The following is a 12,462-nucleotide window of genomic DNA, read 5'->3' as shown; positions in this document are numbered from 1 at the left end:
TTTAAATATTTTTAATTCAGCTCTGTTATTTTCTATTTAGAAAATATTTTCTTCATATCTATATAAAAATATAGAACATTCTGCATCAACTTGTACTTTCCACATAAGCTACCCAATTAACTATGTAAGATCTTATTTCTCCATAAATAATTTATAATATTTGCAATTATGTAAATGGGCACTATCCATTAATGCATATAAATCAAACTCTTAATTTAAAAAACAAAAAAAAATTAAATCTCAATAAAATTTTATCACAATGATACTCAAATTAAGTTATCTTAATAAAAATGATTCTAAAATTTAAATCCTAATTTTAAATATTGTCTGTTTAAAAATATAATAAAAATTAATAATAAATTATTTAATGATTTATCTTATTGAATATTATCATCTCGAGTTTAATAATATATTATTTTTTATAAAATTAAATTAAATTGAGAATACCTCTTGACTTTAAATTTAAAAGAATTATTACATCATAAATTTTCATTAAAAAAAAGGGTAAAGCGTTATATTTTTTAATATTAGAGTTACAGAACCAGGGAGAGCGAGGCAGCGACAGACCAAAGCATCTCATTTTATTTTTTTTAATATAATTAAATAGATTAATTAAAAGCATGGCCTAAATATAATAAATATAATATATAGTTTTTAAATGTACAGTTTATCTAGAAGTTTAGATTTGGAGACGGCTCACAGAAACAGAGTTAGAGAAGCAAGCAATTTATATATATTTTTCCATTTCAGGCAAGTCCCATTCTCTCCTCCTCTCCAGCTTTCCTATTTCAGGGTTTTCTAGGGTTTACAGGATCCTCGAAATTCCTGTTATACCCTTCGCATTTTGTGTTGCATAGATTATTATTCTCTCGCTTCCGTATACTGGATTGCTGGTTACTTCTTATTCTTCGGTGTCACTTCCTACTCCTGTAACTTGATTACTGTTTGGTTTCTGAGAAAATTGAGGGAAAGAAATAGAAAAGTTATATGAAAATTTTGAGGTATTGTTGGGGTTTTTTTTTAAAGGTTAAATTGCTTTGTATGATGTTGTTTAGGTGAGAAATAATTGCCTAATTTTGATTCATTTCTTGCATTAGCTGATTCTTACCTGCCAGGCAGACCTTTACCATTTTTTTTGTTTTTGTTTTTTTAATAATTTTCTGGGTTTTCAATTCGTTGAAGTTGTGAGTTGTTTTTACTAATGGTTGTTCTCAGAATTGATAATCTCCATTTTTTTTTTATGGTTTTATTTTGAGATTTTGGTTATTGATTTTCCTCTCTCTGCAAGGAGGTGAAGTTTGTTGTTTAATCTTCTGCGGTTGTCATTACTCTAAGATTTGCGCTCAAAGCTCTGAACTTTTAGTGTAGTGAATTAGTTGTCTTTTGATCTTGATCTGGCCATTTTGAATTATGATCAAGATTATTACTTTCATTTTCTCAATTAATAAAACTATTGATGATACACAATGTTCCTTAAATTTTTACTGAAACAAGTCCTATGTTTATATGTTTATAGATGGATGCTTGTTAAGGAATAGTCTATTTGGATGGTATGGATGAAGGATTGGTTGATGAAGTGGCTCCAGTTGATGTGGCAGAGGGGGCACACCCTCACAGCAAAGAGAATGAATATTCCCTGAAACCATCTGAAAGCCCCACCATGTTAGAATCTCATGAGATGGTTATACCTCGCGAGGGTAATTATCCTGAGAGCTCATTTCATGTACTTGCAGATATTTTGGATGCCAAGAACATAAATAGGGGTGGAAACCATGTGGATGCATGTGAACAGCCATGTGCTAGCCCTTGCTATACGGATGATGTTGGAAACATGGTTGAAGAATTAACAGTGAAAAATTATGATAATACAAACTTTGCTATAGTTGGAACGTCAAACAGCAGGGAAAGAATGCAAACTAGGCAGAGTCAGTGGCAGCATTTTTATCAACTTGGGGGTGCATCAGGGATTGGGAGCTCACATACCAACACTTTATATAGGGACAATGGTCAAGGAATGTCAAGTGGCTGGGAAGATGTGAGGTATGCATCTTCCCCTGTGTTGTTGGGACAAAAATCACCAAGCGGTGAGTGCAATGAAGTCATGGAACAACCAAATGTTGAACATAGAGAACTTTCACACAACACCGTTTCTCATGGTGGTATTCGGACCAAGATTCTGTCAAAATCAGGATTTTCTGAATTTTTTGTGAAAAATACGTTGAAGGGTAAGGGGATCATTTTTAGAGGTCCACACCATGAAAGTCCAAGATTTGTGCCGAAAGATGAGAAAGATGAGAACAATGGAAAGGCTGCTGCTGGCACTGTGGCAGCTTCTAACTCTTTGCAGACTTTAGGAGCAAAAACAGCAATGCCTTCTTCCTTTAGTATTGCTGGGCCAAGGCCTGCTGGCTCTAATCATGATGGAGTTGGTCTGCGACATTGGTTGAACGCACAGCAGCATAAAGCGAATAAAGTTGAGTGCTTGCATATATTTAGACAGATTGTTGATCTAGTAGATTATTCTCACTCTCAAGGAGTTGCCTTGCATGACTTATGGCCTTCAAGCTTCAAGTTGCTGCAATCAAATCAGGTAAAATATGTTGGTTTAACTTTTCAAAAAGATATGCTAGAGAGTGCTATGGATCAAGATATACCTTGTTCAGAGAATCAAGTGGTTAGGAGAAGGCCAGCAGAGCAGGAAATGTTGCCCTTTGTTGGCGTATTTGCAAAGAAGCCAAAGTTCAGTGAGAACACAAACCATATTAGGCAGTGGCCTCAATTTACTGCAAAATATGGCATTAAAACTGAAATAGCTAATGATGGTAACATCAAGGTGGCCAGTACTCAATATTCTCTTAATGAACTTACTGAACATAATCCAAACGTAGAATATGGAATTCAGGGCAAGAGCAGCCGTCATCTGTCTAATGCAGCACAACAGCAGTTGACATCCATTGGTAACTGGTCAGAAGAGAAGTGGTATGCAAGCCCTGAGGAGCTGAGTAAGGGAATCTGCACTATATCATCAAATATATATAGTCTGGGTGTTCTACTATTTGAGGTACAAACGGCTTCTATGATTTTGGTTCTGCTAAGTTATTGTAGCATGATGTTACTATGAGATGTTTTATGTGTTGCCACCAAAAGGAAAATCATTAGCCATTTATACCATGTTGAAAATTATTACGCCTTAATTTCTGCTGTGCAGTTTTATTCTCATGTATCAATGTGTTTAAGAAGCATAATATTCTAGAAATATAACTAATGATTATTGGAAGTTTGTGCTGAACTTTACTACTTGGAGGCAAGAGGTGAGATCTTATCTGCTTAACTTGTGGGATCTTTACTTAGGTAATTAATTATGTTATATCTTGTGTACAATATGGTTTTAGTTCACAAATAAGTAGGGCTGAGCAAAGAACCGAGTCAATTCGGTTCAATCGTTCGTTTTTTTTATTTTTTTAATTTTTTTTCGTTTAATTTATTAAAAAAATTTTTTATTTCCGTTTTTTTTTTTTGAAAAAAAAAAAAAAAAATTTAAACAAAAGAACGAATAAATAGATATATATATAGTCAAATCGATTTTTTTTTTTTTTTATTTTTATGAAAAATTTATGAATTATGTTTAATTTTACATATATTAATTGTTTAATTTCATTGATTAATGGTTATTAGGTTCAAACCAAAGTTAAAATTAGACCAAATAACTTGAAAATCAAGTCTAAATTAAAAAATAAAAAAAAAAAAATCCGTTTTTAAAACGAAACGAAACGAAATAAAGCGGTTTCGGTCGATTTTTTTTCCATTTTTTCGGGTTCGGTTCGGTTTAAAAAATTTGATTTTTATAATTTCACAAATAAGCAATAAAGACATATTCTGGAAGTTTCCAGGCTGTCTTCAGTGTAATGGTTTCTGAATATTTCAGGCATATGTTGAGAATCTGGAGAAATGTTATTGGATGCTTTGAGCTACCCAATTGTGGAATGTGAAATCTCTTAACAAAGTGTTTATTTTAGACTATCTCATCTTAGCTGCATGTATACTTTCCCTCTATTCAAGTCCATTTGAAGCCATATTCTCTTTAAGATTTTCAAAATGTCTTCAATATAAATCATGTCATTTCTGGTATATAGCATTAGCATAAAATTGTTTGTTTGAATTTACATCCAAAGATTTTCACCCTAGTAAATGCTACAATGACATTAACTCTTTCTTGGTGTTATCTTCAATTTTTTGAAATGTATTTGTTTGATTGTGTTTTTCTTGTTTGCAACACTTCTTAAGAAATGCCAAGTTTAGCGGCGATTGTTTTGTTAACATACTTCTTTGTGGTGCAATGTTCTATGCCATATAGGGTAGCCTTACAGGAAATTTGTTAAATAGTCCCTTTAACTTCACTAACATTGCATTTGGAAGGGGGATTTGAAATTGGGAGATTTGAATTTTGATAAAACATAGGTTTTCTTTGATTGATTAGATACATTAATCTTTATAAGGTTCATGGATGTGAATAAAAGCCTTATCTGAGTGTTGATTGAAACAGTAATTTATTTTTGGCATTAGCATCATTCCATGGCTTATCTCTAAATGCTTGGCATTTCAATAAATGGGGCACTCTATACCCTTTTTTGCTTATTATTTCATGATTTGAGATTATGCTAAACCTTCAAGAGAATTTTCAGCAGATTTTTTTTTCCACTTAGATGAAGAAATTATGAAAATTTCTAATTCTACTGTGTTTCCCCTCTGAAAGTGTTATAACCATATGATTCAGTTCAAGCTCTTTCACATTTAATCAACATAAGATGACCTACATTAATCCTTTTTCCTTATTTGCTCATCATAAGAGTCATCTTCACCCACAAGCACTTATTTTCTGAACCCTTTTGCTAATCTGCACCTCACAGCTGGTGACCAACCATTTTGGATAAAATTTCATTTACTTATAAGTTTATCTATAATTTTTTTTTGTTCTCTCACTTCTTGTAATGCTACTCATCCATGTAATTTGCTTGGCTTTTGTGACTCATAAGAAGTTAAATGTTCAGAGAACTTGAGTTTGCACACAGTAGAACTAGTAATTGATGAAATTGATGTTTCATCTGATTTTAGTATTTATAGCATCCTTCTTATATACCTATTAGCTTTGCTTTATGCTAATTGTCGTTTGCCACAATCTACATTTTTGTTTTGGGTTAAAAAGGAATTGAGGGTATATTGTTCTAATGTTCATTGAACTCTACTCAAATTTTCAATTGTGATCATACAACTTTAATTTGGTAACTGAACTCTAATTTTGTTGCAATTAGTGCACTCTTATCTAATGTTAGTGAGATTTCGACAAGAATTTCACTGGAAATCTTACATGACATACAATTCAATGTATTATGACGCTAAAAATGAGGTGAAGACCAAATACCAAGTTAAGGAAACCTTAATATCTCCTTTGGAAGAATGCATATTTAAACCATTGAACTTTAATTCATATTAACATGAAGCCCCTGTATTTTGCGTACATTTTAAGCCCTTGAAATTTTAAATTTGTTGATATTATACTCTTTTGTAACTAAGAGTAAACGGAAATCCATTTCAACAAACGAACAAACCTTTACACTTTTCTCTCCCAAATATGTTCTGATCTCTGATGCAGAATTTTCAATGTAGAAGACCAATTTACAAGTAAAACAGCCACATTATTATTAACATATTAAAACATCCCAATTGAACCATCAATGCATTTAAAACCCTTACAAACCCACAACCAAATCCCAAACAAAATAGAACAAATAACCAAATCCAATATCAAAATCACCCAGCTTCTTCCAAATCTACTTGACCTTTTGCTTGTTATCACCCAAATGATACCGACAATTCTTGCTGGACATCAAAACTGAAAACTCTGAAAGGATTGTGTATACTTTTGCAATGCAAGCATAGAAGATGAGATTTGGATTTGAAATCATTTGATGGGTTCTTTTTTCCTTTTCTTTTCCTCTATATATAAATCAAGGAAAAGCTAAATTTCTGAGAGAAAATGGGTACTGAAATGAGGAAAAAGAAGTTTGCATTGCAAATATGATAAATTTTCTCTCTTTTTTTATTGATTCGATCGGTTTTTCTCTCAAATTTGAAATGAATTTCAAGTCTTATTGGTCTCCCTCTTTCTCTCTTTCTCTCTTTGAAGATCTGCAATTTTGTGTGTCTCTCTCAAGGGTTTGAAAATGGAAGAGAGAGGCACGAAATAAGGATTCTGTGGGAGGTAGAAGAAAACACAATAATGGCAGCAAATTAACCCTTGCTTCTCCTTTTAATTACAGATGTGCCCTTTTATCTTTTTTTTTTTTTAAAAAAAAACTACAAGTTTTTTTTTTCTTCTTCTCTGTCCTAATCAGACTACTTTTTCCCTTCAACTCGCTACACGCTGCAAATGAACTACATGCACAAATGGACAATTAAAAAAGGGTATAATGTTAACAAATTTAAAAGTTCAAGGCCTTAAAAGGTATAACACAAAGTATAGGAGCTTAATGTTAATATGAACTAAAATTCAGTGGCTTAAATATGCCTTTTGGCTTCTCCTTTTCCTCTAAAAATCAGCCCATTAAATGCCACTTCAAATTTCTGATTTTTTATCACTGGCATTAGGTAAAATTATCATAACTGCAACAAAATGAAAGTTCAGTTATCAGTGACCAAATTGTAACAAATTAAAGTTTTGTGTACACAATGGAAATTCTGCAAAATTCAATGACCGTTAAGAGTAATTTGATCAAGGAATTGATTAGAAGCATTCTATTGTATTTGACTGATTTGTGTTGATTCTTTCAGTTGCTTGGTCATTTTGATTCGGAAAGAGGACATGCAACAGCAATGTCAGACCTGCGTCAAAGAATTCTTCCTCCTCATTTTTTATCAGAAAATCCAAAGGAAGCTGGATTCTGCTTCTGGTTACTTCATCCTGAACCTTCATCACGACCAACAACAAGGTAGTACTTACCCTTTTTTAAATTTATAAAGTATTGAATATGTCTTGAATACCCAGACTTCATAATCATTTTAAGTTGGCAATAATGTTCAATTATTAGAGAGATTACGATGTATAAATTTAGATTAAGTTTAGAGTAACAAGGTTGATTTAAAAAAAAAAAAAAAAAAGTAGTTTGCAGTAACAGCGGAATCCTACAATCTGAAGAGGTTAAGTTTTGTGTGACAGGGAAATCCTACAATCTGAAGTGCTTAATGGATTGCAGGAGATATCTGGAAAAGAATTGTCATCTTCCATTGACCAAGATGATGCTGAATCAGAACTGTTATTGCATTTCCTTATTTCATTAAAAGAACATAAGCAGAAGCATGCCTCTAAGTTAGCGGATGACATTAGGTGTGTAGAAGCAGATATTGAAGAGGTTGAGAGGAGGAACTTTTCAAAGAATACCTTGGGGACTCGATTATCAACTATTTCTTGTACAAATGAAGTGAGGTTGACAAGCAACATTAGTCAACTTGAAAGTGCCTACTTTTCCATTAGAACCAAACTCCAGCTCCTGGAAACTGATGCTACGACACACCAGGATAAGGATTTATTAAGGAGTCGTGAAAACTATTACTTAGCAAAGGGTGAAGAAAAACAGAATCCAACTGATCGTCTTGGAGCCTTTTTTGATGGTTTATGCAGATATGCTCGTTATAGTAAGTTTGAAGTACGGGGGCTACTAAGAACTGGAGATTTTAACAATTCTGCAAATGTAATTTGCTCTTTGAGCTTTGACAGGGATGTTGACTACTTTGCCACTGCTGGAGTATCGAAGAAAATAAAGATATTTGAGTTTAATGCACTCTTAAATGATTCTGTTGATATTCACTATCCAGTCATTGAAATGCCGAACAAATCAAGGCTTAGTTGTATTTGCTGGAACAACTACATCAAGAATTATCTGGCATCAACTGACTATGATGGCATTGTGAAGGTGTGTGTAGCTTGCATGTTAGAGTCTTTACTGTGTCCAACCTTGTCATATGGATATGGAGTTTCATGCATTAGATTACAAATACATAGTGGATCTCATGTCATAATTTATATCTTTTCTTGCTGCAAATTTTTCATCAATCATCAGTTCATGTAAAATGCTATATGTCAGTTGCTAAGTCTATATTTTGGTAGGACTTGATCGTAGCCATAGTGGAATTGCGATTACATTGCATGTTTTGTTGCTTTGTTTGGTTATAAATAAAATTTGATGTAATGTAATAGCCGTCATGTGAGCAATTACATTTTGACTAATGTAATGTTCATTAGATATGAAACTGCTTGTAATCATATTGTTTTGTTATTTTTATTTCTTTCACTGCCACAATTTTTCACCATAATCGCCATCCAGAAACAGTAGTCACCATCAGCTGGCAACCACCACAATTTACCAGCCAGTGCCGCTGCCACCACCACCATGGAATATGTTATTACTGCCAAAAATGCACCAAATATTGAAGCAAAAATTATCACATTACATATGGTTTCCAATAATGGCCATTACTTATGGGTTTTGGGGGGGCCAATTATGCGATACACCATTATTTACTGGCAAATCTCGAGTTGCAGGTGTAAAGGCCATTATTTACTGTTATGCAACGGTAACAGCCTGCTGCAATCCCATGTAAACAGTATCATTTTGCTTTTCTTTTCTTTTTTTGCATGTTCTCTCTTCCTCAGCTAGTATATCTCTCATATTCTCTTAAATTTTTATCCAAATTTCTCCTATCTTTTACAAATTCTCTCCATTATTGCTTGCAAAGCTAAGATCATCATTAAATATCTCTCAACTCAACTCAACTCAACTCAACTCAACTAAGCCTTTATCCAAAAAATTTGGGGTCGGCTATATGGATTCGCTTTCTCCACTCTGAACGATTTTGGGTTAAATCCTCAGAAATGTGTAATGCTTCTAGGTCATGTTGTACTACTCTCCTCCAAGTCAATTTAGGTCTACCCATTTTTTTCTTTCTACTCTCTAACCTAATGTGCTCTACTTGTCTAACTGGAGCCTCCGTATGTCTACGCTTCACATGATCAAGCCACCTCAATCTCCCTTCTCTCAACTTATCTTCAATTGGCACCACTCCTACCTTTTCTCTAATACTCTCATTACGGACTTTATCTAGTCTAGTATGGCCACTCATCCACCTTAACATTCTCATCTCTGCAACTTTTATCTTAGATGCATACGACTCTTTCAGTGCCCAACACTCACTACCATATAACATAGAAATTTTCTTTTCAATTTATTGGGAATCTTACGATCACATAAAACTCCCGTGGCACGTCTCCACTTCAACCATCCGGCTTTAATCCTATGACTAATATCCTCCTCACATCCCCCATCTACTTGAAGGACAGAGCCTAGATATTTAAAGTGATTACTTTGGGGTAGTATCACTCCATTCATACTAATTCCTTCCCTATCACCAGTTTGGCCTTCACTGAACTATCATTAAATATCTCTGCTAACTATAAATTGTTTAATGCTAATGATGTCTAAATATGATACATTTATTGTCTTTATTTGATGTATTTGTACTTATTATATAGTTGTATATCTTAGTTTTACTTGTATCTACCAATATATAGTCATTTTATGAACTTTGTAAATTTTTTAAAAAAATTTGTGTAGCACTAGGCCGTTACTGTTATAATACTATTAAATTATGGCCGTTATAGGTCTATTTCTGTTATCCGTGACCGCGATTTGAAACCATACGTTAAATTACATGCATTTTTATTTTTGCAACCAAATATGGGTATAAAAAGACAATTACATTAAATTATATTACATTGCATTCTTCATTGCATCTTTACCAAATGTGGCCTAGAATAGGTTGAGTTTCCTAATCAAGTTGATGGTCTCACTTGAAATTTTTCTCTTGAATTAGCAATGTTCATACTCGCTTAATCCACATGTAATAACTTTTTGGCTCCCATAATTGTCTTACATACATATTTGCTTTTTCCAAAATTGAGTTAAGACTTGATAGTTTCAAACAGCATCTTAAAAAACCAATTGGATTAACTCCAAGAATATGCTAGGGGGTTTATTTCACATCTGGTACTTGAGGTTTGTCAACTTATTGAAGTGTGTACTGCTGGTTCATGTTGTCTCATATAGTCACCTCTGCCTGTTAATCACTCACTCTCTTTAAATGTCCACACATGTATGTGTTACAGGCTGCTTGTTTCTGTTTTCGCCTGTATATTTCTGATGTTCTATGGAGGGGATATGTTCTTCTTATTTGTCAACTTGCTTCATTGCTCATGAAATGATTTACTTGGATGGATTCCAGTTATGGGATGCAAGTACTGGTCAAGGGATTTTTCAATATAATGAGCATGAAAGGAGGGCTTGGTCTGTTGACTTTTCTCAAGCATATCCAACAAAATTAGCCAGTGGAAGTGATGATTTTACTGTGAAGCTTTGGAGCTTTAATGAGGCATGTTCTTTTCTTTCTTTGCATTTTAAAAGGAATAGTTTAGTGTTCATAACAAAGGACTTAAGAATATTTCCGTTTAATATTTCCTGCAGTATTTCCATCATCTTCGTCATCTGTATTCCAGCACATCATGTCCACATGCAGGAATTGACAGCCACAATTTATCACTACTGTGCCAAATGATCTTTTCTCATATTCCCATGTTTTGGCTCTTATTGCTTTAAATACTGGATGAAGCTTCTACTATTCTTCTGTAATTTGTTTAGAAGCTTAGCTTATGTATTGCATGCTTTTCTGCAGAAAAATAGTTTAGGCACAATCAGGAACATTGCAAATGTCTGCTGTGTTCAGTTCTCTTCTCATTCTACTCATTTGTTGGCATTTGGGTCAGCGGATTACAGAACCTATTGCTATGATCTTCGGAATTTAAGAACACCCTGGTGTGTATTGGCTGGCCATGACAAAGCAGTAAGCTTCGTGAAATTCTTGGACCCTGAAACTCTGGTTACTGCATCAACTGACAACTCCTTAAAGCTTTGGGATCTCACTAAAGCCAGTTCTAGTGGCATGTCCAACAATGCTTGCAGTTTGACACTTAGTGGACATACTAATGAGAAGGTTGGTGTTTGCATTGCTAGATTTTAACCCTCATATTAGCTATATATTTAAGGAAGTAAACAGAACGTTGCTAATTGTTATTGTTGTTGGTTCTTTTTGTCATTTCTTTAATTTTCTTTTCATTATCCTGTTTTCTCTTTCATGGTTTGTTTTCAACATTGTATTTCATTTTTCTTCAGAATTTTGTGGGTTTATCTGTTGCTGATGGTTACATTGCATGTGGTTCAGAAACAAATGAGGTATGATTTTAGTTCCCAATGTTGGTGAGTTTGTCGGATAATGAACGGTTAGGGATTATTTTTTGTTTGAAAATTATAAGGAAATTTGCTGCACATAAAGGGGGAAAAGAATGGGATGAAAAGGAATAAAAGGGAAATTTTCTATTTCAGACATGTAATCTCTAGATATTTGCAATTTGCAGAAGTGCAAACTAACATTGCTGACTTGTTGACATGATTTTGTCTCCTTTCAGGTTTATGCTTACTACAGATCTCTACCCATGCCAATCACATCCCACAAGTTTGGTTCAATTGATCCTATTTCCGGGAAAGAGACAGATGATGACAATGGGCAGTTTGTTTCTAGTGTCTGCTGGAGAGGGAAATCAGACATGGTTGTTGCTGCCAATTCAACTGGGTGTATCAAAGTGTTGCAAATGGTTTGAAGGAAAGGGAGCCTTCCTAAATCAATTAGGAAATCAGATTTCTCTTGCTTCGTTTCCAGCTGGGGAAATGCAGAACCTGTAGGCCAATTATATACTGAAAACTGTGAAGTTTGCAAGGTGAAACTCTGAGAACCAATGCATCATCTATTATACTTGTCCGTATGAGATAGTAGGGATCCAAAGAGCTGAATTACAACCTTTCAGCTAGTCACAAATTCTGATTCCAGATCTTCAGTTAGAGGTGCAGGAAATGACTGATGAGATTTGCAGGCAAGGACTCCAGAATATTAGTGATGCTGCTGGTGAATATAAAACAAAGAAGAACAAGATCAATATTAGCATTGGCGTTGGGATGAAGGCAATCCTGGATAAAAATAAATCTTGAAAGAGCAGCTCCAAATCATCTGACTGCTAATAAGGCAACCGTGCATTTGCTCCTCCTACCATTTGTAGAATTGGTGTGCAGTCCTTTCAAGTTTTCAGCGAAGGATTGGCAATTCTAGACAGGCAATTTGTTCAGAAGATAGCTTTGAAGCAATTCCACATTTATATGCTCAGAAAAGCGGGGAAAATATTTAGTGCTGTATCCCAAGTATTGGATATTGTAAGTAGGAAAGCCAGATATTGTAAATTTTTTGAGGAAAAAAAATGTATATGATATTTTCGTTTAGGAAAATCATGCACAATTGTGATCAAGCTGT

General features: G+C 33.9%; 1 protein-coding gene across 6 annotated transcripts; it reads left to right on the top strand.

The window, feature by feature from the left end:
- Positions 1-647: 647 nt before the first annotated feature.
- Positions 648-12,437, top strand: LOC110656701 (protein SPA1-RELATED 2). Of its 6 annotated transcripts, XR_009151382.1 has the most exons (9): positions 758-1,001; positions 1,517-3,061; positions 6,829-6,986; positions 7,214-7,967; positions 10,333-10,479; positions 10,780-11,097; positions 11,277-11,336; positions 11,570-11,878; positions 11,997-12,437. XR_009151382.1 is itself a non-coding variant. In XM_021813611.2 (8 exons), exons 2-8 carry the CDS (start codon positions 1,553-1,555, stop codon positions 11,759-11,761), a joined length of 3,138 nt encoding a protein of 1,045 aa, XP_021669303.2. In that variant the 5' UTR covers positions 648-750; positions 1,517-1,552; the 3' UTR covers positions 11,762-12,437. The 6 variants fall into 6 exon arrangements, 5 of the variants coding, with proteins under 5 accessions (XP_021669303.2, XP_021669304.2, XP_021669305.2 ...); XM_021813611.2 differs by lacking the exon at positions 758-1,001 and adding an exon at positions 648-750 and having other exon boundaries at positions 11,570-12,437; XM_021813610.2 differs by having other exon boundaries at positions 11,570-12,437.
- The last annotated feature ends 25 nt before the right edge of the window (positions 12,438-12,462 follow it).

The sequence above is a fragment of the Hevea brasiliensis genome, chromosome 9, assembly GCF_030052815.1.
Source record: "Hevea brasiliensis isolate MT/VB/25A 57/8 chromosome 9, ASM3005281v1, whole genome shotgun sequence".
Lineage (NCBI taxonomy): Eukaryota > Viridiplantae > Streptophyta > Magnoliopsida > Malpighiales > Euphorbiaceae > Hevea > Hevea brasiliensis.
Note: the sequence above shows the minus strand (reverse complement) of the source record. Positions and strands in the feature narration are given on the sequence as shown.